The sequence below is a fragment of the Eptatretus burgeri genome, chromosome 4 (genome assembly GCF_056783735.1).
Source record: "Eptatretus burgeri isolate ZD-2024b chromosome 4, Ebu_testis_v1, whole genome shotgun sequence".
NCBI lineage: Eukaryota > Metazoa > Chordata > Myxini > Myxiniformes > Myxinidae > Eptatretus > Eptatretus burgeri.
The window spans coordinates 21,591,067-21,619,062 of NC_140964.1; the positions used below are offsets into that span (position 1 = coordinate 21,591,067).

At 41.0% G+C, this 27,996-nt stretch overlaps 1 protein-coding gene and 1 long non-coding RNA gene across 8 annotated transcripts in view; one reads left to right on the plus strand and one right to left on the minus strand.

Moving 5' to 3' along the window:
• The window catches only part of LOC147027607 (sal-like protein 1), a 38,750-nt gene extending 15,913 nt beyond the window's left edge, over positions 1 to 22,837 (plus strand). For 5 of the 6 annotated variants that reach the window (XM_085877136.1, XM_085877133.1, XM_085877139.1 and 2 more), the window contains one exon: positions 19,845 to 22,837. In XM_085877136.1, the coding sequence (XP_085733262.1) occupies positions 19,845 to 20,330 (486 nt within the window). In that variant the 3' untranslated portion in view covers positions 20,331 to 22,837. The remainder of the gene's footprint in view (positions 1 to 19,844) is intronic. The other variant, XM_085877135.1, reaches the window with a different exon arrangement.
• On the minus strand, positions 471 to 27,979 carry LOC147027608 (uncharacterized). Of its 2 annotated transcripts, none has more exons than XR_015057131.1 (4): positions 27,882 to 27,979; positions 6,626 to 6,837; positions 2,635 to 2,674; positions 471 to 1,536 (listed from the first exon to the last, which is right to left on the minus strand). It is a non-coding gene; the product is annotated as an uncharacterized LOC147027608 (long non-coding RNA). The 2 variants fall into 2 exon arrangements; XR_015057130.1 differs by lacking the exon at positions 27,882 to 27,979 and adding an exon at positions 25,195 to 25,287.
• Between the last annotated feature and the right edge of the window lie 17 nt (positions 27,980 to 27,996).

Consider the following 27,996-nt stretch of genomic DNA (forward strand, 5'->3'; position numbering starts at 1 on the left):
CAGCCCAGAGGGGAGAGCCGTACTCCATCAAGCTGTGGATGAAAGCTTTGTAGGTCGATAGGAGTTCAGGTGTGCCAAAGAAGGACTTTATACCACAGAGGATGTTGTTGGCACCTGGCTTTGAAATGTGGTTTGCCCAAGAAAGATCAAGGCTGGTCATGAGATCCAGGAGTATTAGTGATTGAACTGCTTCAAGAGAATTTTTAACAAAGTAGATGGAGGGTGGGGGGAAGGGGGGTTGCCAGATGGTCCTTTTTGAGTGACATAGTGAGAGTGTGAGACTTGTCAGGACTGAAAAATATATTCCAAGTGTTTGACCAGGTTGTGATTTTGTCAAGGTCTGAAGAGTATTATAAAAAAAAAATTTGTGGTGTTTGACAAGGAAATGTTTCTGGTTTGAATATTAATGTGATGGGATGACATGACTGTCTTAAAAAAAAGACCACTAAAGTATCAAATGTGATACACCCTTGTTGAACTGTTACTTGTTTTAATGTTGTGCATTTCGTTAGCATTAATTGACAAGCTCTCGTGAGTTTGAAATTCCCCCAAAATTCAAACACGACCAGTGGTGACAAAATGGTAGTGAGCAAGCAAATCCATACATTTCAGTTGGTCATGTGTGCAGTATGTCTTTAGATAACGTTAAATCCTCTTAACAGTTTCACAATTAATTCATTGTCTTGAGGAAGTGTCCTAATGAAGCAAGGTGGTCAACCATATACGCTTGACCCAAAGAATAATTTCTCTGGCATGGATAAGCAAGGGGATTAGGGAGGGATTAAAGACAAGTATGAAGGAAGCATATAGAGTGTACAAGAAAACAGCATTGGAGGTGAATTGGAAAGGCGACAATTTTTAAAAGCTCAATCTGACAGGCAAAAATGCAGTTTGAGGCATATCTTCTATATATTACTAAAACTCTCATCTTGTATGTATGTATGTATGTATGTTCCTGAAATACAGCCAAAACGGTACAGGATAGCACAAAAATTTTAGGGCTACCTTACTTACCATTCGCCTGCGGTGTGCATTATCAAGTTTCGTTCAAATCGGGAAACAAAAAATTAAAAAAAAATTAATTCCTGATTCAGTCAAGCATTCTTCGGGATAATTTGATCAATGCAAACAACCTGAGCGGTATAGTTCGCTGGAGCTATCTTTTTGTTTTTCTTGAAATGATTTTTTTCATCAACTGCTGTCACAACTGGTTCACGGGTCGTCTAGTATATGTATATAATTAGAAATGAGTCGGATAGAACATCATAAATATTTGTGGAAAAATTACAGACCCAAACCAGGAATCAAACCCAAGTCCTCTGGCAGACCATACCAGTGCTCTGCCACCTGAGCTATCTGGGCGACCCACCAGAAGCTGTAACAGTGCTCTGCCATCTGAGCTATCTGGGCGACCCACCGGCTGAGCAACGCAATTTTTCCACATATACAGGTGCTGCTCTCTTTCCCTGACAGATTCCACGGCACTCGCTGCCAACCATAGGAGCAGCTAGGGTCTCTCTTGAGAGGGCCTTCCCCCTGTGGGGGAACACATCCATGTCTGCTATTAAACACCACAGGGTGTATTAAACACCTAGTTAAATAATTAGAAGTGAGCAGGATCGAACATTATAAATATTTGTGGAAAAGAAATATATATATATATATATATATATATATATATATATATATATATATATATATATACATACATACATACATACATACATACATACATACTATAGTCGAAGGGTGATATGGAAAATGTACTGTACAAACACGCAGAACAAGACATTAGACAACACTGGACATGACTTCAGCCAAACACAGCAACCACCATTGAGGGAAGTGATATTACTTTGACACTTTGAATACCAGTGATGTCATTTTTGTGACATCACTTTCAAACTGCTGACCTTACAAACTCAGAGCGATTACTCTAAAAAATCATGCCACCGAGTATGTTATTTGCAGATGTTGAATCTACTTTCAAACTTCCTCTTGACTTCTGAGAACATCCTCCAACTGCTTTTATTTTTCTAAAATAAATTTTACACAAAATAATAATGCTTTCTGTAAATTTATTCATGGAAAAAGAGGGTCAAGGCATGTAGTATCGTGTAAGAATAATACCAGTAAAGAGAGCGAGATGGCAGACATTCTCAATGAGTATTTTGCATGTACATTTACACAGCAAAAGGTGGGGATTTAAGCAAAATCAGCAACTAACTTTCGGAAAAGGAAAAGCAGTTGAAAGATGTTTAAAGAAGTAAATAAGTTTGAAAATTATATAAAACTTCAGGACTGGTGGATGGACAGCTGCCATCCAAAAGGTACTGATAGTTGTTAGTACAGTTCTAGCAAATATATTTGACTGTCCATTAATATTGGAGAGGGATCAGAAGATTGAAATATAGCAAATGTAGAATTAACATTTAAGGATCAAAGGAAGCAGCAGAGAATACAGACAAATCAGTTTCATTTTGAGAGTTTTGAAGAGTACCATATTTGAAACCATAAGCAAGGGCTTAATGAGGCAGCATCTCAAAAAACTATCAAATTAGAAGCAGCCAGCACAAATATGAAAGTTATATCACATCTAACAAGCTTACTGGGGTGTCCTTATTATATAATTACCTGGTTGGATAACGGCAGTTCAGTAGATTTGGTTTGTTACCTGCACACAGGAAACGAAAAGCAGAGTTAAGCAAAAGGTTCACGTCTGTCCGTCTGCCCGTCCATCCATCCATCCATCCATCCATCCATCCATCCATCCATCTGCAAATGTCGGTTTATGAACAAGCAACAACTTGATTTCAATTGAATATCATATTTTTAACTCAAATTTGAAAACAAACCTGCAGTTTAGCAGTACGGTACATTGGCTCTGAATTAGTCCTGATCGCACATGCACAGAGAGGAGTGAGATAATTCTTTTTTTTTACTCTGTCCATCTGTCTGTTTGGCAATCAAACAGAATTGAAAATCATTCCAAACAGGAAAAACTTACTGTTTTTGAGGACGTCATAAAGGACACAAATACCAGGCATGAAGAACTAATGCAAAGTGTTAAATAAGGTGGTGTAAAAGACAGAAGAAAACTTCCATCTACAGAAGTAAACTTCCAGAATTTTATTTTCCATGAGATGACCCGTGAACCCGTTGGGTTCCCGTTGTGACAGCGGTTGATGAAAAAAAAATCATTTCAAGAAAAACAAAAAGATAGCTCCAGCGAACGATACCGCTGAGGTTGTTTGCATTGATTAAATTCTCCCGAAGAGTACTTGACTGAATCGGGATTTGATATTTAAATAATTTTTTCGTTGCCCAATTTAAACGAAACTTGATACTGCACGCCGCAGGAGAATGGTGAGTAAGGTGGCCCTAAAAGTTTTGTGCTATCGTGTACCGTTTAGGCTGTATTTTGGGAACATACATACAAGATGAGAGTTTTAGTAATATATAGATGACCTTTAAAGTCAATTTTATTCAAATTGAATTATATACTTCAACACTGTAGAACACAAATCGCCTTTACGCCATTTTTAAACCCCTTACGTTTAGCAGTACTTTGACATGTTGAATAAGGTAGAGTATAAAAATGCATCACATTGCTTACTTTCCATATTTTTTTTAAGACTTTTAAAATCATGATTTTGTTTCAGTTTAATTTTATATCTAAACACTGTGTAGGGTAAGGTGTTCTATAAACTCCCGAGTAAGGTGTTCTATAAACTCCCGAGTTACTTATTAGACTTCAGAAAGTTTAGTTGAATTTCATCGCAGGTTATGAGCTAAGGTAAGAAGATTATGAGGTTTGAGCTAAGGTAGGAAGGAAACCATGGGGTAACATTCCCGGGTCAGATTGTGGGAGAGTGTGTTGGAGTGGTGCTGAGGTGTCGTCCACCAGATGGCGGTCTCCTTGGGATAACCTGAGGCAGTCCCTTCAGGTGGGTGCTGGAATGCCCTATCCCTAAGAGAGGATGATCACCTGTCTCTGTTATCATCTGAGCTCAAGCGTTTGGACATCAGTATTGCAGCACTCTCTGAGGTTCGGAGACCGGATTGCGGCGAGATAATGGCGGGTGGTTACACATACCATTGGTCTGGTCGCTCTGATGGTTACCATGCCCAAGGACTTGCTGTAGCTGTGTCCAATAAGCTGACTCCAATGATAATTGAGGTAACACCGGTCAACGAACGTATTATGAGACTAAGGATTCGTCACTCCTTGGGTGTCATTTCCCTGGTCTCTGTTTATGCTCCGAATGAGGCGAGTGATCTCACCGTGAAGGATGCATTCTACACCACGCTCGAGTCTGTGGTTGATCAGTGCCCCCAGACGAGATAAACTTGTAGTCTTGGGGGATTTCAATGCATCGACTGGAACTGATAGGGATGGTTATGAGACATGTGTTGGTCCCCATGGGTCAGGAACTATGAACCAGAATAGCACTAAGTTCCTTGATTGCAAGAAGGCATGGACTTAGGGTGGCCGGTTCATGGTTTCAGCGCCTACAAGCTCATCGCTGGACTTACTATTCCAAAGCTGGCGGTGTAGCAAAGGAGAGTTACCATGTCCTCATTGATGGTTGTTGGAGGATGATCCAGAACTGCAGGGTCTACCAGAGTGCTCAGTTCCTCAATACTGACCACCAGCTTGCTGGAGCAACTCTTAAGTTGCACCTTAAATCCAGGAGAAGGTTACTATCCCAGTCTTGGCTGGATGTTGGGAAGCTCAAGGATGAGAGGGTAGCTGAGGAGTTTGCGAACAAGCTGAGTGGAGATTTGGGAGTCTGGGTGCTTTGGAAGATCCTGAAGAGTTGTGGAGCGCCTTCAAGACTGCCGTCCTTGATGTTGCCAGTGGATGTCTTGGAACTCACCATAGGGCAAAGAAGAAATTTGTCTCTCAAGGGACACTGGATACCATTGACCAGAGTCGGAGAGCCAGGCTGAATGGCAGAGCTGTTCAGGGAGCTGAGGCGTAAAGCTGTATGTGCGCTAAGGGTGGACAAGGAGGCCAATGTGCGTGGAATCTGTGAGGGGGTAGAGCATCACCTGTGGTCAAGTGATTCTCGTCCTGCTTACAGGGGAATTCGCGCATTGCGTTCATCCAAGCCCATCCCTCGGTGCACTGCAGTTAGAGCAGAGGGTGGTGGGTTCTTGACAGAGGAGTCTGAAGTGAAGGCCCTCTGGGCCGGTTGTACCAGGCTGATCCACCAGCTGTCGAGTTTGACGTCAGGAGTGTTGCAATCACTGTTGCTGACCCTCCAATCAACTGTGGTCCACCTTTGTTTGTGGAAACACAGGCTGCGATGAACCGGTTGAAATGGGGTAAAGCTACAGGGATCTGTGGCATCCATGCTGAACTTCTCAAGACTGGTGGAAATGCTGCACTCATGTCGTTGCATGCAGTTTTTTGTGCTCTGCCTGGAACACAGGCATCATCCCAACTGACTGGAACAGGGGCTTTGTTGTCCCTCTCTGGAAAGCGAAGGGTGATCGCCAAGAATGCAACAACTACCGAGGGGTGACACTGCTCTCAGTGCCGGGCAAGGTCTTTGCTCGGATAATTCTTGATAGGGTTCACCACCATCTGCTTGAGCACCAGCGTCCAGAGCAGTCAGGCTTTACACCAAAGAGGTCAACGATTGACCGTATCCTTACACTTCGGGTGCTTACCGAACGCAGACGAGAGTTTCGGCAGGGGCTGCTTGCATCTTATGTTGATCTCTGTAAAGCGTTCAATTCAGTGATTCGGGATTCCCTCTGGAGGATTTTGGTCTTCTTGGGGTGCCACCAAAACTGATTGATCTGATGTCTGAACTCCACTCTGGTACTGAGAGTGCTGTGAAATGTGGTGGTACCATCTCTGACTTATTTCCAGTTGTTATTGGAGTTTGTCAGGGGTGTGGACTTGCCCCCATACTTTTCAGCACTTGCATGGAATGGATTCTGGGGAGGATGTCGGAGAGATCAAGCTGCGGTGCATCATTTGGGAATGTCAAGATCTCTGACCTTGATTTCGCAGATGATGCAGTCAACTTTGTGGAGACTTTAGACATCCTTTTGGGGGCCCTCTGGGGTGCTGAATGAGGAGTTGGAGAAAATGGGATTTCGGGTTTCCTGGGTCAATACTAAGATCCAGGCTTTCAATGACATCTTGGATGCTGCTGTCCTGTCTGTGCCTGTTTGTGGTGAGGATGTTGATGTCATGGAGAGATTCACTTACCTTGGCAGTGATATTCATGTCTCTGCTGGCTGTGAGTAAGAGGTCAATAGACATCTGGGTCGGGCCTGGGGAGTCATGGATTCACTGGATAATGGGGTGTGGCGCTGCCGGTACCTGTGCGGGAGGACGAAAGTCTGAGTCTTCAGGTCCTTGGTGCTTCCAGTCTTGCTCTATGAATGTGAGACTTGGACTCTGACCAGGGATCTGAGATGGATACTTAATTCCTTTGGTGCCAGGTCTCTTCGGAAAATCTTTGGCTATCGCTGGTCGGACTTTGTGTCCAACGAGCGGTTGCTGAGAGAGACTCAAATGAGATTTGTTACCTGCATAGTCTGTTAGCGTCAGCTGCGGCTGTATGGACATGAGGCTCGTTTTCCTGACGCTGATCCTGCTCACCAGATTCTCTCAGCGAGGGAGTCTCGTGAGTGGAGGAGGCCAATGGGCCGACCACGTGCCTCATGGTTGCAGCAGGTTGATCGGCATCTCAAGGAGATGGGGATGGGCCTGGCATCTGCCTGGGGGATGGCCAGACGGAAGACCCTGCAGTACGGCGGAAAGTAGACACAGCGACGCGCTGCTCTGGCGCATGCTCCCATACCTGACCTGACCTGTTGGAAGATGTCGTAGAAGAGTTAGGTTTGCATTATCATGAGAAAATGAACTGAAGAACAAGAAATAGAGTAATAATAAATAAGATTATGTCAGAGTGGAGGTTAACTAATGAAAATATCACAGGATTGTTTTCTGGATCTCTTCTTGATTATGATTAAAAAAATAATTTGAATAGAGAAGTAGAAGTTCAAAATATTTTGGGGAAAGCAAATGGCCAAAAAAAAAGTTGCAGAATAGTTGGGATATTCTAAAAAAATATTTCAGGAAATGTGAATGGATTTCATTATATTTTGGTGTAAAAATTTCAAAGATAGAAATGACATTCCAAAGAATTATTTTCATAATGGCAGCATTCTGCAGCAGGTAAATCACAAAATAATCCTTGGATAAATTGTGAACAAAGCATTCAAGCATACAGTATAATGCCAGACAGTAATTAATTTGTTCACCACACTCCCAGCCACGCTCCCAGCAATGATGCAAAACAGCAAGCACGTGCTGCATAATAAATGATGTGTTCACGACAGAATGAGTGTCTTCCTGATTCCTGTTTGGGGTCTTGGCATAATTGCCACATTTGCCAAGTGTGGTTGACAAGAGAATTATGGCAGGAATTTGTAATTTGTCCAAGCTGCACAGACCGACAATTTTAGGATTGGCTGAGTATGTGCAAATCTCAACAGACTTCCAAATCCAATTTGTACACAGACAGGAAGACAGCAAGCCAGACGAGATATCTCTGACCCACCTTGCAAAAAATTCCCAAGAACAGGTGTGAATCAAATAAGCAACACATAAAATCAAAACAGTAATGAATACAGCTTTAAGAAGATTCCAAGATTGACTCAATTGGACGAGTATAGGTTCTGCAAGGTAGAAACAGAAAGCACCATCACCTTCTCTCAAGATGTATAAAACTCATGTCAGAACAGCTGTACACAAAAAGGCACAACAATGTATGTAGAGTAATCCACCGACACATCTGCAAAAGCTTTCACAACAAATTCTCCGAAAAATAATGGAAGCACAAATCAAAAACGAGGACGTAGTGATCACATATGACCGAACCATCCATCCCATCAAGCATGAACACAGAAAACAAAGCATTGCAACTGGACATAGTACTCAGATATAAAACGGAAAAGATGGCATTGCGAATTGAGGTGTCAGTAGTTTGTGATAATGATCGAAATTATGTGGAAATTGGGGAAATGATCAAGCATCAGGAACTGAAAAAATGAAGTCAAGAGATCCTGGAACTGAGCGCCGACATTTTGCCAGTGAGAGCTGGAGCAATGGGAGTGATAAAGAAGAACCTCACTGAGATCTTAAAAAGTATCCTGGGGAATATTACTGCAAACAAATTACAATTGGATGCTGTCTGGGAGTTTGTGATGATTCTGAAAAGAACCCTCAATACAAAAATATGAGAATCTAGCCGGGAGGCGACGATAGTTCGCGGGCATTACTGAACAATGCCACGATAGGTATAATTGAGTTCGTGGAAGTTTTGAGGAAGCCCTACCGTAAAAACCTATCTCTTCCGTCAAAGTTGACCATATCAAATCGGATTTTTAATATGTTTTACTTATGGGCATTATGCACAGCTTCGAGGAAATGAAATTGTGAGAAAAAAAAATCGAGAAATAAATAAATAAATAGTTCAAGTGGGCGTGGCTCCGCCAACAAGGGGTGTGGGATGCCCCTCATACAAAAAGACACAACTAGACCATGATATCTAGCATGTATCCACATTTCATCGATATCGCATCAAACGTCACAGAGCAATGCTCTGGAGAGAGTCACAAACAGACAAGCAGACAGACAGACAGACACAACAAAAATAGTGGTCACTGCTGGTGCCCGTGAACCAAAACAAAACTTCACAACTTGGTCCTTGAAAGGTGATCCTTTACTGAAATGGAGGGGGATACTTCAAGTGCTGGATGTACTCCATTCCACCTCTGACACTCACAAATGGAGATAACAACCAAATGGATCTTTAACATCCAGTATCTATTGCAGGCGGATGGGACACTGAGCTTAACGTCAATCTGATGGGCAGCACACATTGTGATGCAATGCCCTACCTGCAAAGCACTATTATAACAGTTTATAGCCAGGTTGGGAATCAAACCCAAGCAAAGGAGCTCAAAGGTATTTATGTTACATATGTGCCAACCTGTTGGACCAGAAAGTAATAATAAGGTGAAGTTCTTGTTCCAGGTTCCTTCATGACCAGACAACCGAGTCTATACTCGGTTAAGTAATCTTTTAAAGCTGAGGATGCCTGTTCCGAAAATCTTTTTTTTTTTTTTTTTACAGTTTTTATTACTTGTTGATATAATATATTTATGCATCTCATCTGCCTTCACATGTGTTTTACGCTGGGTTTGTATGTCATTGTCCAAGCCGTGTGCTCTTTGGGCATCGTTTGGGTCTGTTTCTGTTTACTCCCCTTCGGCTTGTATTGTTTTTTTTTTTGTTTTTTTTTTGTATACCTTGGTCGAGGCTTGTATGAGAGCTAACACACAACTCACAGCAAGGAGGCATGAGACAAGAGGGGCGGGAGTGGAAGGGACAAAACAGTGGGGAACAGACACATTAGGTGAACTGTGGAAGGGAGAGGGATGGGGATGGGACGGGGAACATGGCGAAGAGAAGATGGACATTTCAGGGACTTTCAGGAAGGAAAGCAGGAGAAATGAAGGAAGTGGGCTTGGGTGGATTATCGGGGGTAGAAAAGATCGAGGATTTGGATGGGGGAAGATAAGAGGTGGTGGTGAACAGCTGTTTTGAAAGCCTGGAGGGAAGAATGGGAAAGAATAGAGTGAGGAAGTTTATTCCAAAGGCGGGAAAAAAGAGGAATGAAAGAGTGAAGATGAGCAGTGATTCGTGATTTTGGTAGTTTTACCAGAAGGGGGTTGTTGGCGGACCTTGAGCACCAGCCCAGAGCTTGAGCCAACCAGCTTGAGCACCAGCCCACCAGCCCAGGCGGACCTTGACCACCAGGAGAGCAGTACTCCATCAGGCTACGGACAAAAGCTTTGTAAGTGGCCAGGAGCTCAAGAGGGCCGAGGAAGGACTTAGCAAGACGGAGGATTCCCAGTCGGCGACTGGCTTTGGAGGCAAGGTTGGAAATGTGACTTTCCCAGGAAAGGTCATGGCAGATAGTGAGACCTAGAAGCTTGAAAGAAAAGACTTCTTCTAGAGGATTGTTGAGAAAGTGGATGGGGGGGTTTTGTAAACGGTCCTTTCGAAGAGACATCGTGAGAGTGTGAGATTTGTCTGGATTGAAAGACATGTTCCACGTGTTGGACCAGTTTGTGATTTTATCCAGATCTGCAGTGAGTGAAGAAGCTGCTGCTTGCCGGTCTGAGGGATGACAGATGGTACGGCAGAGGGTGGAGTCGTCGGCAAAGAGAAATAGAGGATTTTCCAGAGAGTCCGAGAGATCATTGATGAAAACCAGAAAAAGAACAGGGCCCAGAACGCTACCTTGAGGAACTCCAGCCTGGACAGGAAGAGGGGATGAAAGAACTCCATTTAGGGCCACACGTTGACTGCGACAGGAGAGGAAGTCTGCGAGCCATGAGTGGAGATGGCCTTGAATACCATGGGAAGAGAGTTTGGTGAGTAGGGCAGGGTGCCAGACTGTGTCAAAAGCACGTGATATGTCCAGGGATACGGCTCGGATTTCCTGTCTGGCATTGAGGACCTCCATCCATTGATGGGAGAGCAGAAGCAGCATATCCAGGGTAGAGTGACCTGGTCTGAAACCAAATTGATGATTGGAAATCAAGCCATTGGAGAAGAGGAAGGATTTCATATCTGAGGCGATGATGGATTCCATCACCTTGCTGATGATTTGGAGAAGGCTGATTGGTCTGTAGTTATAGGGATCTGTTTTTGCACCTTTTTTATGCAGGGCAGTGATGTTAGCAGATTTCCAAGCAGATGGCAGATGACCTTGGGCAAATGAGAGGGTGAATAGAACAGAGAGGGTGAGCAAGAGCAGAAGAGCAGGCTTTGAGGACACGTGGGCTGATGCCGTCTGGACCGGTTGCAGAATCTGACTCGAGGTTTGAAAGCAAGCTCTCCACCTTGTCAGGAGAAAAGGATACAGAGTCCAGGGACAGTTGGGTGCGACTGGGTAAAGTGGGTAGAGATAGAGATGGGTTTAGGACACAAGATTTAGCTGCAAACACCGAGTTTAGACATTCAGCTTTATCACGTGTGGAATCAGCAGTGCGGCCATTTGAGGTAAGGGAGGGGATGGAGGGGGAACATACACCAGAAACAGATTTGATTATACGCCACCAGGATTTTGAGGAGGGAGAGAGGTTTGAGAGTTCAGACTTGAGATGAGAAAGATGTTGTTTTCTGGCTCTCCTGAGGGTAGATACACACTTGTTCCGAGCTTTGTGGAAAGAACTGAGATTGCCCTCAGTTGGGTTTGCTTTCCATGAGGCAAAGGCAAGTTGTTTCAGGACAACTGCCTCGCCACAAGCTTCAGTAAACCAAGGGCGGGAGGAAGGGTAAGACAACTGAACACGAGAGGGGATAAATCTGTGCATGAGGGAGAGCAAGTTTCTTTGAAAGAATTCCCAGGATGAGTTGATGGTTGAGAAAGTAGCGATAGGAGACCAGTCTATAAGTTTGATGGCTGCTTGGAGACCCTGCCAGTCAGCTTGAGTGAAATGCCAGACTCGACGGCGGTGAGGTGGTTCTCTGATAACAGCCAGAGAGATGTCCACTTTGACAAGGACGTGGTCAGAAGAACCAATTGGAGCGAAGGAAGAGCAGCATTCATTCATTGTTCATTCATTCCGTCACTTGTCCCGCTGCCCCACTGTTGGAGCATTGCCTTTTAACTCTCTGTTAAAACACTCTTCTGTGAGCTACAATTTCACAGAACAATGACAATGCAAAAGCAAATATTATCTTACACCAGCAAATATCACCTGTATATTTGCTGTTGCGGGTTCAAAAGGGGGGGGGGAGAGAAAAAGAGGGGGAGGGGAGAAAGAGAGGGGTGGGTGAGAGAGAGGGAGGGGGAATGAGGAGAGGTGTGGGAGCGAGGAGGGGTGGGGGAAAGGAAGACAGTGTGAGGTGAGAGGAAGGTAAGGCAGACGTGAGGTGGAGCGTTAATTACGATTCATACCGTCTCATAATAATAATTTTGCATTGAATAAAAGTGAAGATGGAAACAAAATAATTTCTGAAATCCATGTAATCCCGGTCATACTACAAACATGGCCCGGAGACGAACACCGCCCGGACTCGTCCAGAGAGGAACACTGCCCGGACTCGTCCGGAGACGTGCACCGCCCAGACTCGTCCGGAGATGAGCAGTGCCTGGACGCTTCAGGAGACGAATGCCAACCAGACACTTCCGGGGACAAACGCCGCCCTGATGCACCCAGAGACAAGCACTGCTCAGACACGTCAGGAGACAAACTCCAAACCGGACACATCCAGAGACAAACACGGCCCGGATGCATTCGGAGCCAAGCTGTCCAGAGACAAAGTCCCATCCGGACATAAACACCACCCGGATGCGTCTGTAGACGAAGCCGCCCGGACGCGTCCGGAGACGAACGCTGCCCGGAGACTAACACCGCCCGGACGCGTCCGGAGATGGACGCCACCCGGAGACGAACGCCGCCCAGATCGGTCGGGAGGCGAACCCCACCCGGACACTTCCATAGACGAACACCGCCCAAACACGTCCGGAGACAAACACCGTCGAGAGAGAGAGAGAGAGAGAGAGAGAGAGAGAGAGAGAGAGAGAGAGAGAGAGAGAGAGAGAGAGAGAGAGAGAGAGAGAGAGAGAGAGAGAGAGAGAGAGAGAGAGAGAGATATATATATATATATATATATATATATATATATATATATATATATATATATATATATATATATATATATATATATATATATGTGGGTGAAGGGTGTTGCACTGAATTGGGAGGGGGTTGAGGAGCAAGGATGGGACAAAGAGAGGGGTGGGGGTAGGGGAGTTTGCAGAGAGAATATGTCATGCTTTATGAACAACACACACACACACACACACACACACACACACACACACACACACACACACACACACACACACACACACACACGTTCACGGTGTTGCATGTGGTACAAACATAATAACTATAGTTTAAAACGTCCGTTTTTCACCAGATTTGCTTTGATTCCCTGTAGAGTATCTCACAAAACCCTCAACAATATAGACAGATCTGGCAGATGCGATGGATAAGTAGTCCCTTTGGGGGACAGGGCATGAGGTGCAGCAGTGAATGCATTAAATCATATAGATCAATGAAGCTGGTTAATTTTGGCACGCTCCTAAATTTTTTTGTTCACTCAATATAATTTTCCAAAAAGAAGAAAAAGATAAGTTTTACACTTTGGAAATTTCACATTTTCCTGTGTATATGTGGATGAGGAGGGAACATAGCTATGCTTTCTTAAAGTAAATCGGTATATCGGCTTAGTTATAAGACTTGTTATTTCTTTAAATTATCAGATTTCACTCTCGATTTCGACAATTATTTAGTCCGGACGATATCCGATTCTCAAAACCGAAATAATATTTTTATGATGTACTTTAATTCGTCCATGAAAGTGGATTGTGGAAAATTATAATCATATGCATGAAATTGCTCCAAGCTCCAAATTTGAAAACTTGAGTACTTACAAAAGTGATGTATACAGCGATTCATAGCTATGATAAACAGGCATTCGATAATATGAGTGAGGAAAGTGGAAAAAAAACTTTAAGAAATCGTTGTGGCCTGTTCCAAGTCAGGGCATGGTTGAGCAGGCCAAAAAACATGGCGGCTTCAGACCCCAGCAAGGTTACCGAGGAGACACCGAAAGACCTTAAAGAGCAAGGTGGCCGAGGATGCTCCCAAAAAGGATACACAGTAGACTCGGCGCAAGTCGTCACCATCGGGACCGAGAAAAAAGTGACGACTTAGACATGTGACGACTTGCGCGTATGCGAATGCGAACATTCATGATGACTGTGGGGTGAAGGATGAAGTCGCGCGTGGCCTGGACACGTATGTGTGAGAGGGCACAACAATCTCTAAGCCGGCTATTATACCAAAAGGGAAACACAATCCTCGGGGCATCGGTGGGGGTTCATTGGTGAGTTGGAAAGTGATCAAGCAAAGATGGAATTCATGAATCACTTTATCAAAAGTAAAGATAATGGACAACTGTAAGACAACTCACATACCATCGGTGATGGTATATCACCATCAACAAATGTGGAATGAATGTTTGTTAGAATTCATTAATCGGAATGAATGTAGAATGAGTTTTCATATGGAATGAAAACTCATATACTATCGACAAATTACATGACACACAGTCATCATGATGACGACCACTCAATACCTATGTGAAAGTGGGTGTGGTGATGTACAAAACAAGCCCAATATAAAACCATGATCGGACTTTAACACGAAGCTCGATCGATCCTTTACTCCTTCGCCAGAGACTGCATTGCGCAGCCTGTCTACCTCTTCAGATTCAAGACGGACGGCACGCTGACTGAGCTGAACGCAGTGCAGTTATAAATAGCCTATCACTGGCAGTGTACACCAATGAGCGTGCATCACGATTCCATGCAATCGGGCTTCTCACGAGGTAGAAGTTCCGTGTGACGAGTTAGGAGTGGTAATTTACTTGAGTTTCCATTACGCGGGAACGGACAACATCTGACGACTTAGACGAAGTGACGACTTAGAGATGACGACTTACAGACTTTATTCAAAGGGATTTAACATGAGATAAATTCGAGACTTTTTGACGCTGCCAACTTACGCCAAGTCTACTGTAATTATATAAGGCCGTGAATTATCTTCAAAATGGGTGATTTAATTAACCCACGTACCCAATTTTCACTCATTCACTACCTTGGAGTTCCCTTAGTGTGCAGACAAAGTTTCAGGCTGCAAGGTTTTATGGTTTTGGTGTTATGTAGAAGACATACAGACACAGACACAGACACAGACACAGACACAGACACAGACACAGACACAGACACAGACACAGACACAGACACAGACACAGACACACACACACACATTTATTCACAGAAGAAGATGAATCAAGAAGGGCACTGGGGTAAAGACAAAGAAAATATTGTATTAATTGTTGGTCATCACTTTGATTATGGAAAAGTTATACAACAGTTGACTTTGAGACAGTCAGCACAGAGCAACCTGAATTATTCCAGGGGTGACATCTTGGTGATGAAGGATAAGGAAAAAAAGGCAATGCTGTTTACATTACAGAATATACTCCACAGGATATGATATAACTATTTGGGGCATTAAACAATTTTGAATGATTCGAGAGTAGATTGTAAAAGTGGGCGTAGAGGCTAAGTCAGTAAGGCTCGGAAGCACAGCTAGAAGATAAAGCAAAAGTTAGAACCAAGATGAGACAAGGATTTTCTGCTCAAGACAGCAGTTAATATGCGGAATCGTATTTCAGAAGTAGTGGCAGCAACTACAGTTGATCACTTTCAGAAGGTATTAGATAAATACAATTGACTCTTGCTAATTTGAATATCAACTGATTTATGTCCATAAATTCAAATTTCATATTCAGTAGACCATTCATGGCAATAAAAATTCAACAATTCAAATCGACTTTTTCTTTTTCGTTGGTTTATCCAACTACTTCAGAGAGCATAATGACTTCTACAGTATTCAATTTACTCAATTGTACTGAAAACTCCTGTATCGTTTTTCTGTATGGCAATAAAGATCTACGCACATCTAAAATCTACACAGAGCTCCAGGATTTCATGACAATAGTGGATGTAAAAACACCAAAGTGAACAGATTAAAATGATTTTTTTTTCTTTATTTGCAAAAATATGATGCAGATTGAATCTGGAGATGAATACCAAGCCAGGATTGTGATAGTTATCTCTCCAGAGGACAGCTTGTGAAAGGCAGACAGACATGGCCAGTGAAAAGTGAAAAGCAGACAGTGAAAAGGCAGATATGACCAAACTATGTCCATTGACCCAGAGTTGTGTTGTCACTTTCCACACTTTCAATATATTCAACTATATTGGAGAGGGCTGCTATCCCATAAATATTTTCAAGTGTTTGTGCATTTGTTTGTGGGTTTGTACGTTATTCTTTCACGGCCAAACTGTGGCACCAAGAGGCCCCAAATTTTGGGTGTAGGTACTTCAGAATCTGGGCACGTTGGCCTTGACATCTGTTTTGAGGCCACCAAAGGCCGCCACAGACTGTATATTGAGATGTGGGGTCAGGCAGTGGGAGCCGTCGGCACGGAGGTAAAAGATAATCATCATGCGGCCAATAACTCCAGAGCTTTTCAATGTCCAACACGTCCTGAAACTAACGCCGGGTAAAGCTCACCAAGCCGGACAGCACGGGGTATCCCTCCCTGCCCCCACCTCCTTTTCTCCTCCCTCTGTGCCAGATAGCCCCTGCTGGTATTGAATATGCTCAAAGTATAATAAAGTGAATCTTGGATAATAGTCAATAACTTTTGAGCAGTTTGCATTTGAGAGTGTGCCAGTATTATATGTCCAGAAGTGTGCTAAATTTGGAATAATCTCACTCTTCCGTGAGCCTAAATTTTCGTTCCAAAAAGGTGTGTTGGGAAGGTCACTGCACTTGACATCTCACATCGTACTTGTTTTCCCCAAGGACAATTAAAATCCAAGTTATTTTGCCTATTTTCTTTGAAATATTTTGCAAATTGAACTACATTCCATCTCGGACTCTTGGCAATAAATATTTTGAATTATTTAGCGTTGACTGTACTTCGAAGTAGTGAGAATACAATATATTTGCTTTTTGTCTGTTTTGGTGTTCCCATCTCAGCACATAGCTCATGAGGCTTTGATCCCAGGTTAAAAATTATATGTGCATGTGTTAAATTGTCCATTGTTCTTGTATTTTATATATAAATAAACTTGTAACTCGTAAAGTTCTTGTCAAGTGTGAAAGTTCTTCCATGAGTTTTGGATAACAGTCAAAAAGATGGCAAAGGCAAATAGACAACTGAGAATGTGAGCATGCTTGAACTAAACTTTGTGGGTACTTTAACCATGGTTGCCCTCACCGCTTTTATTCCACAAAGTCTCTCTGCTGCTTTCCTTGATTGTACTCCATTTAGCTATCCTCCTCTCCTCCCCACTATTAAAAAAAAACAAAAAACACATACATATTCATACAAACATGTACATGCACGCACACACATATATGTACGTACATACATACACATGCACGCACACACATTCATATACACACACGAAGACAAGCATGTACATTCATATACACACGCATGCACACACTCATATGTACATGTGCACACACATTCATATATTATACATACACATACACGCACAAACAAGCATGAATATGAGCTCGAGGCATGCACACACATTCATATATGCACATACACGCAAACACATCCATGCATACACACATACATTCATAAGCATGCATGCACACAAGCAAAAACATGCACACACATGCTTACCCACACCAATACTGAAAGGTTAACCGTAGTTAGCTATTTCTTTCTGGGTTGATAATTCACCAAATCCTTTCTCATCTCTACTTATTCCTTGAAAGCCTCATTCACTTTTTCGTTTTGCCAATAACGTTATTTTGGTTTAATTAACTAGTGGAGTACACACCCTCCGGAGGTGTGGAGTTATGGATTACATTACTTGCTGAAAAAGGTACAGTCTGTAGATGAAATATCACATAATCTGGTTGCTCGTGGGACCTCTAATGAAAGGGATGCCATTCCAATTTGGCTCGTACATGCATAATAGGAGTTTCCTGTCCTATCTGTCTAAGGTTCTTTGTCTTTGAGTAGTTACCAGACAAAGTGATGGGATTGGTCTGCTAGAATGGAGAAATAACCCAAAGAACCACACCTACCAGAAATCCCCCAAAAATCAAAACATTTTTTTCAAATTATAACTCTTTGACGAAAGATTTGGAACTTTTTTTGAAAAATATTTTGCGGAAAACCTAAGCAGGGACCCCCCCCGAGTGTACCCTGGAAATTTGGTGTCGATCGGCACAAGGGTCTTGGAGGCATTACGTGACATACACAAACACTGCTCTGTTATATATACATATATTAATTTATTTATTACATGGTTATTAGACGATTCATTTTAATTTTAATGTTTAAAAGAACTTAACCGTCTTGGAGCTTCCTGAACAGTATTTTTTTGATAAGCTAGAAGTTTCATTAATTTATTTATTGGGGGAGCAATAATTATGGCAACACAACACAACACAACACAGATAACAAAAGCCTGGTGTTGGCTTAGTGGTTCGGGTGGTGGCTTGGGATCCTCGGGTCCTAAGTTCAAGCCCCATTGGCCGCTGAATTAATACACCAGGGGGTTGACTCAGCCTGTCATCCTTCCGAGGTCGGCGAAATGGGTACTCGTGTGTACTGGTAGAGGGGCACTGCATCAGCGACGCAGTCGCACTTCCAAGAAATGATAGCTACCCCGGCAGCTAAGCTACCATACGCAAGAAGACAGATTATAAAATTAAAATATATCCTGATGGTTTAGTGGTAATAGTTCCGTTAATGGTATTATCTGAGAATAAATTGAAAACGGCCATTTAAGAAAAATCAACACGAGTGGAGAAACAGGAAGAAATTCTGAAAAAGTAAAATGCATCTCATGTGTTCGTGTTCCATAAAGGTTAATTTTCGTGACTTGTACCTTATTACGAATAATGTTTATGTTGCAATAGAAACATAATTAAACAATAACGGCATTCGGTGGAGCGCAGACCACTGCCAGGCTGAGCAGTTTACACTTTGTAACGCACTGATGGGCCGGATCTGGATTCGTACCTGAACCAAAATCGAATTGGCTTGTTTATGTCACCGAACCAACTCATCCACCGAGTTTTGTCATAAACAGTCCATACGTTTTTGAAATATCATGCTTTACAGTATTTCGTTTTTGGCCTTATTTCTCAATGTTGAAGAATCACTTGGTTATTTTTATTTTTTTTAAACTTATCTTATCTGGGTCCAGATCTTCACCAAAATGGAATCGTTTTATCATTGTCACACATCCAACCTGTCCACCAACGTTTGTCTGAATCTGTCCATAACATGAAATCCTGTTCACAGACAGACAAACAAACAGACAGGGGTGAAAACATAACTTCCATCCACCTTCGGTGATGTAGGTAACAAGCTAAACAATATTTTGAATGAAATAAACAAGTGCTATTACAATTTGCTTTTGCACCACCAAATCCTTTTTGGGCTGTGTGTGGAGATAGATAAGCTATTGTCTTTAACCAGCTGGACACTGACGCAATTTGTCCTTGCACATCTGAGATTATTATGCACAAACATTTAATACATACATTGTTTACCAGTGAAACAAATATAGGTTCACCTGAATCTCAGACATTTTCAAGTGAATTTCAAATTCAATAATATCATTTCCTGCATTTCCTTGATATTTGACTCATTCTGAGTAGGGTCGGGGTGGCAGTTGGGTGGGGGGTGTCAAATGTGCGGAAATAATGCTGGTGACTATCATGAGAAAAATGAATGTACAATCCAGCTTATGGTAAATCAGAGTAGAACATTTGCTAATCCATGCCAATTACAGAGTGATATTCAGGCAAAAGGTTATTTGCGGTAAAGTCCCATGTGACGTACATTGAACTGTGAGGTAAGCCTGAGGAAGCTTTTGGGAAAAGTCCAAGCACCATCGAGTCAAATTACCTTGGATTTACATGGATGTATTGCTTCAGTGTATAGCTAGGTTTAGAGGAAAAAAGTTGCCATGTACTGTAATTTTTCTGCAACATTTTAAATTATCGAAGCATAAAGTGCTGTTACAATTTTCTTTTATACCTCCAACTCATTTATTGGTTGGAGTGTGTCAATCATTCAATGTCCAGTAATTGAAATGTATTTGCAGATTTGTGGACAAAATCATTCTCTCTGCTCACTGCAGGTACATATGGGTACTCACATGTGGAACAATGCTCCAGCACGCCGAGGCCGGCGACTGTCTGTTGAAAATCCAATGGCTCTACTTGGCAATGATCCCATGAAATTTTCCGAAGCTTTCCAGAAGGACCTAGCTGCTCGGGTCATGAGCTCTGACCCAGCTTTTTGGAACCGCTATGCTGTGGCTTTCACCAACAGTTTGTCAATGAAGACCAATGAGATATCCGTCATCCAGAATGGAGGCCTTCAACCTATCTCGGTGAGCTTGGCCAGCAGTGGTGGAAGTGTTGGTGGCAGAAGCCCACCTCTGTCTGGGGTCATGGGTGTTGTAGATAAACCTTGCCCTCCCGAGGTTCACATACTCCCAGGCACAGAAAAGACACCGGGTGTGGAAAATGGACAGAACCACCGTTTTACGCGATTTGTTGAGGATAAAGAATTGGGTGTGAACTGAAATGGGCCAGAGCTCACAACGAAATGTTATGCACCCATTCATGTTTCATAATGGCTTTTTGCCTTTTCCTTGGATACATTTTCACCTCTGCATACTACTACTAGAAGGCAGTGAAGATGCATCATGTCTGACCCAGAACTGCTGTTCTGCTGGAATGACTGCTGAACCTTCTTTTGTCCCATCAGAAAAAAACGAAGATTTAACTTTGGCAAAGTGATGTCAGAACATGACTTACAGGACTGGTGAGGGGAGCGGATGAAATTGGGGTGGGATTACATTTTAGCATTTTCATTCTGGTTAAACCACTAAGAAATAAGGGGCCAGGCAAATTGTAATAAACAACCAGGGAAGAGTGGAAAAGTATAGGTTCCATTGGGAACCTCAGCCTGGCTCATCTTGTGTGTGTTACTGACTCTATGGAACCTCATTGCGATAGACTGCTCTCTGGCTTGTAGTTCTGGTAGTGCCAGCAAGGTTAACGATGTTGGTAATTTATTATTAAGTATATGGACTTCACGTCTTAATATGTACCTAGTCTTATTATTTGTCGATGCCTGCTTTGGAAGATGGATTTTATCCGTGTTCATTGTTCGTATTTTAGCCGAATCTTCTCCAATGCGTCTTGGCATGTACATTTATGAGATTTTGATCAGGGGGATTCTTGCTGCATACAAAAGTAGCTGCACTGTGGTGCAGCTTTTAAAGTTTAATGCTAACACGTTCATGAGCTGCTACATCAGAAATACTGGATTTGTGGCTACGTTTTGTAACCTAATGTCTAGTGTTATTAATGGTATTATTTATATGCTATAGGTGTGCACGCTTGGTTATATATTATATAAATATATTCCCATAACATGTAAAAGTTCATCGAATTTTGAAGAACTTTTCTTTTTTCCAAAAGTTCTCAATAGTGATCCTCCTGGACCAAGTGGAAGTCGCATTTTCTTTAGAAATGGTTAAGTACATGTTATAACTGCCCTTTTTGGTTATTCTAATAGTCATTAAAACAATTGAAAGAGGATCACATAATACTCTTTGGCAGTTTTTATTTCCGGGTAATGAACAATAATTCACGTTTCACGTGCCCTTTCTGGTCTAGACTAATATAAACATATGTATGTATATATATATATATATATATATTATATATATATATATATATATTCGTGATTTTTTTTTTTGATGGATATATTAGAATTACAATTGATGTGAAAAAGGGTTCAGATGGCACAAAAAGGTCAATTTTAAACGAAATATTTTGAGCTATTTCAAAAATGTTTTTCTGATTGTTGTTTTAAAAGGGAAAGGCACTGATGTTGCGATGTTATTGTTTCATTGGACAACGGCAATTTTTTTGCTTGATATTCGTGGATTTGTACTTACATTTTTGACAGAACCTCGAACAACGTCATTCCTGTTGCTATTTATTTTATAACTTTGGCGAACAATAGAACATTCAAAGACGCTACTTCGGCACTTGTAGACGAGGAACATTTTTCAAAGTAGACTGATTAACCTCATCAGCATGATACAAGAGGACATCCTCAGGAAGAGGCAAGAAATGTTTAAGATACTCAGACATAAGTTGTTCAACTGATGAGTGAAAGGTTGAGGGGCAACTACAGGATCGCATCTTGGCTGTAAACGTCATCACCACGAAAATGTGAATTTTTCGTTTTTGTTGTGCGGTCTTGGTTAATCCATCAATTGCGATGTCCGTATTTTGATTCCCTTACTTGCAATGCATTTCTCCTTCAACCTAACATGAGTTCTGTATTGGCAATGACAGAGAAAGCAAAACCAATAAATTGGGAAGCCTGATGGTTTATAGGTCATAACTATCAACAAGATGTCAATTTTTACCGAACCAGTGCTGAACTCGATTTCTTATTTTTATTCCTGACTGTGATGGACTGTGGACACTCGTGTGGAGTGTTTTTATTTTATTTTAATTGCATCATTCTGCACGCCGTGCTGTCGTCCTTTGCTTACCGTACTGACAAATGGTGCCGTTCTGAACACGTACTTATATTGTAAAGCTTGTTTAACTTGTCGCATGGTTTTCAGGTACGATGTGAGGTGCGCATCTTCCTGCCGTCTTCAGTTAAAGCTTAGGAGAGAAATTGATAAGCGATGAAATTGTTAGCAGAAGTTCTATTTAGGACACATTGACGTTTTTATTTTATTTTCCTAAAAAAAACAACAACTGTGATGACTGTACCCCACATTTCGCATCACACTTAATTCTACAGCGATTTTCAATTGCTTACATCGGACTGTTCCATTGCATGCGTCAATATTGTATGGATGTAAACTTCGAAGCGACAAAACGTTATTTTTATATGTGATTTACTCCTGTAATATAAAACTACAGTCCTTAAATGTTGGTTGCTGTCCCTTTAACTGCGCATTTGCTCTCATGGTCAGTGTTTGCTGAAAATGAATTGTCTGTGCTCTTCTTTTTTTCTTCTTCTTCCTGGATGTAAATAAATTTTTGACATGTTCTACTGTGAGACGAGTTTCTTCACCTCCCGTTCACGGAACCATAATACATATATATATATATATATATATATATATATATATATATATATATATATGTATATATGATTTGTGTGTATATACAGTATATGTATATATGATGATATATGTGTATATACAGTATATGTATATATGATGATATATGTGTATATACAGTATATATAATGATATATGTGTGTGTATATATACATATATATATATATATATATATATATATATATATATATATATATATATATATATATATATATATATATATATATATATATATATATATATATATATATATATATATATATATATATATAATTCAATTTGTAAGAAGAAACTTTGATGTTGATAGACAGAAGAAGCAAAATGATTGTGAACGACTATCATGTAAGTGATCTATTCTCCATACTTCATAATTACTACTTTTACCTCGTTTTATCATTTTTGAATGAAATGGTTTGACTGTTGTAAATGTTCTTAAGTTGAATAAGTTAACTGGATTTCACTCTTTTGTTTTTAATCATATCCATTAATTTAGCTTGGGTCTGAAAGCGAGCACAACACAAGGGAACGGCTGTATGTTCGAGAAGAATCTGATAAGAATAAGAAATGAATCAATAATTTCACGACGATAAATTTGTTTATATTTTAAGATAATATGTATTAATTTAAGTGGGGTCAGCCAAACCAATTTTTTCTTGCATCAGTTTGCCATGGAGAATATTAGAGGTTAAAGATGCAAGTAAAACGATCCTAAACATGTTAAACATTAAGCTTGTTTGAAGTGCTTGTGGATTCCATGCTCAACAACTTGCACATACTTTTCAAGAACAAAACATACACGTGGGAAAGTAAAACAATTAGTATGGTGAAGAGGAAGGAAATCTGCACCCTTACTACAAATAGCTCGTTCATAACTCTTACGGATTCAAAAAAATCCTCAATACAATATCTGAACTACTTAGGCAGAAATTTTCAGTCAAACTCTGGCAAAAATTATGGGAAATGAGTGAAATCAACTTGAGAGCAAATTTTGTACAGTAAAGTACGAAGCATTCTCCATTTGCAATAAAAAATTTTTGTCGAGTTTGCTGTTGCTCGTTAATAAATAGCCTTTGTGCCATGTCAGCACGAAGCTCAACCTGTAGGCCATAGTCGGGCCATGCCTTTGCCATCAAAGCGCGCCGTGCCAGCAGACCACCCGCCCGGAACGTGTGCGTCACTTCCCACCGTAGACATCGTGAATGACGTACTGGACTCATGGGGTACCCCACATGTACTGTACACATCCCCATAGTTTCATATTCATGAGGTTGATGATGTGCAGCTATAGAAGCTCGAATAATTTCCATGTACAGCATACATTACTTACATAATGTAACAAATATTTGAAAGAAAAGAAAACTTACATCATCGAATTCCACGACGAGATAAGTTTACTAAAAGCCTTTTAACTTGTTTGGAAGTATACATCGTGATTAAAAGTCATACAACAATCAATAAAATATAGCGTAACTGCGGGAGTGAAATGCACACAGGTAAAAGTGGGTAGATTGAATGGAAAGCGTGACGAGACCTTTCTCTCTTCTCACCTGGAATGAAAAATACACAGGTAATGGAAGCAGTACTTCGAGGACACACAACGTCGTTTATTCCACAAACGTCAAATGCTCAATTGTGATCAGCTGGAGACTAAATCCGTCACTTGCACCCTGGATGTCAAACTATCCATTTGGTTGTGCAATATATACAGACTTCTGCTATAATTATGGGACGATCAAGGCAGTAAACTACATGTGATGTTGATTACATACATATATAGTGTTGATATTTATATTTAGGAATAAAAGCATTTGTAATTTTTTTTATAACATTTAATTGGTTAGAAACCTACAATAATAAGAGTAAACTATATGTGATGTTGATTACATACATATAGTGTTGATATTTATTTTTAGGAATAAAAGCAATTAAATTTTTAATAACATTTAATTGGTTACAAACCTACAATAATAAGAGTAAACTATTTGTGATGTTGATAATGTACATATAGTGTTGATGGTTATTTATTTTTAGTAATAAAAGTGATTGTAATTTTTTTTTATATTTCATTGGTTAGAAACCTACAATGATAAGAGCAAACTATATGCAGGATACTTTTCATAGAAACGTCCCCCCCTTCCCCACGTATGACTACATTCCACGTAAAGTGTAAAGGTCTACATGCAGAGTTTGACATTATGGATGGCGAGAATGTTCAATGATTTTTACAATCTACACTAATCCGTAACCCAAAGCCAACTGTAGGGGTTCGAGGGCCTACACGTACTTGCGTTTGAGCGGAGCTGGTGCAGAGCAGGAGCGAGTGGGATGGGAGGGCGCACAGAGAGCTGGCGGGGAGGGTCGGGTGTGTGCTGAAAGCGTGCAGGGCTCTGGTGGAAAAAGGGGGGGGGAAGCCTCTGGAATAAGGGTGGGGGGGGAAGTCTTTGGAAGAAAGGGGGAGGGAGTCTCGCATGGAAAACAGGGCGGGTACTTTCGGGAAAGCACAATTTTTGAGATGTGGCGGGTAGTACGCCGTGATGTGTTACATGCAATGCAATCTTAAAGTGCATATCTTTGCGGTGCGTTAAAAACTGCAACACATAATGGCAAAAAAGCGAATGTTACGTGTTACTTGTGTATCTCTTAAAACGTCACGTATAAGTGGTGTTCCAAAATGACGTCACAATCGATTCCATTGCTTCTCGCTGTTCTTGTGCTTTAGGGCAATCTGTCGTGCAGCAACATCTCCGATTGATATTCCGCGCAGCATCTGTTCAAATACAAGGTGCTTGGCGGCACACGCGGCCTGAAATATTCCTGACGCCGGCTTCCTTATTTCCGAGAAGGCAAAGGTTGCGCGCTGCCACGGGAGACAAATCGGTCGCTAATGCTTGTTGACACGTCACCCCACACAGCTGGGCACGCCACGGGGGAGGAGAGGGGGAGCAAAGATGCATGAGGGGTAGGCTGCAGGGAGGGGAGGGGTAGGTTGGGAATCCGGAGTAAGGAGGGCGGAGGGGTAGAGTAGAAGAGTCTTGGGACTTGGGGTTGGGGGCAGGGAAGCAAAGAAGCTGTGTTTCAGCCCTGGGGGCGTTAGAGCCACGAAGTCTTTTAACAATGCGCCGAGAAGCTGGGAGGTGGAGAGGCGCTTGGAAGGCAGGTCGTACGCGTGTCATTTAGCGAAATGTGAGAAGTGCGCTCCTTGCTTTGCTCAGTCGAGCACGTGGCTGCTCAGGAGTTTGAAGGGGGCAGGGCATGTTGTCAGGCGCTGCGACCCTTTCCTTCAATGCAATAAACAACGAGGTCATGTCATCACACAGACCTGTTAGTACCGCAGTGGAACAAAACTCGACCCGAGTCCGGTGCACTGTGATTCTTCAATCAATTAGAAACTCGGAAGTGTAAATTTAAAATAAAAAAAACCTCTAAAAACGAACAGTCATCGATGATAAGCTGGGATCATTTATATGCTAATTCTCAAGAAGAGGAAGAAACGTTTTTTTCTTCTTTTTTTTTTTACCATATATTGATTTTGGTGTGATTACAACAAAGTTGATCATGAACATTTTTACAGCAACCAGTTCTTAATCATAGAGAATTGCTTTCAAAATAAGCAGTGGTTTGAGAGACGAACAGTCCTTATAAAATAAAGCGTATTTTAAAAAGGAAGAAACTCCATGATGCAAGATAGAAAAGAAACAAAAAAGAAAAATGATTCCAAGGTCCTCTTGCCCTCCTTACGATCCACAATTTTACAAGAAACCCACCTCTTCCTTTTGTGTTCGGGATGGTTTACATATCTACAAGCTTTAAACATTCAGTCCATTTAAAACGTACAAGGCAATTAATTAATTCATATCATTGCCGAAACTTCGTTCAGTGAAAATGACTGTGACGTCATAATAAACAACCACCGCGCTTCAAGCGGAAAGTGTTCCTTTTGAGCAAACGCTTCGAAGGGCGCTTTTCCCCTTTATTTTTTTCCGGAACATTTCAAACGGTTGCAACGAAATCCAGCAGTTGACAAACCAAAGCGTGCTTAAAAAGGGGTTTGGGAGCGATAACGGTCCATAAAAGCAGATCATAAGAAACAGCTGGCTCCAATACGCATGCGCCATCGATCGAATTGGTGCCATATGTTGCAAACAACATGTGCTTGTCAACATGCATTGGCCTTCCAGCTGCAGCCGTATTCCCGAAGCTTGCGAGTGTACGGCTCAAGCTGATAACAAGACGTCCTCACCGAAAACCTCTGACGCGATCGTGTAAGCGACAACAACCGACAGGCCCTTCCGACTTCATCGAAGTTGCGCGTGAGAGCGCAGATAGGCATTGTGTGTGTGTTTATGTTTATGTATATATATATATATATATATATATATATATATATATATATATATATATATATATATATATATATATATATATACATACATATACATACATATACACATACATATATATATATATACATACATATACATATATATATATATACATACATATACATATATATATATATACATACATATACATACATATATATATATATATATATATATATATATACATACATATACACATATATACATACATATATATACATACATATACACATATATACATACATATACACATACATATATATATACATACATATACACATACATATATATATATACATACATATACATATATATACATACATATACACATATATACATACATATACACATATATACATACATATATATACATACATATACACATATATACATACATATACACATACATATATATATATATATACATACATATACACATACATATATATATACATACATATACACATACATATATATATATACATACATATACACATACATATATATATATATATATATATATATATATATATATATATATATACATATACATATACATACACACACACACACATCTACAAATACATACCAAAAGAGTTTGTATTATTCAACGTCACCAATACTTCCAGAATACAAGCGAGGAGGAATTACAATCATGCTCGCGCTTCTCCTCGCGGCTACTCCCTTTACTGCCGTCTTTGAAA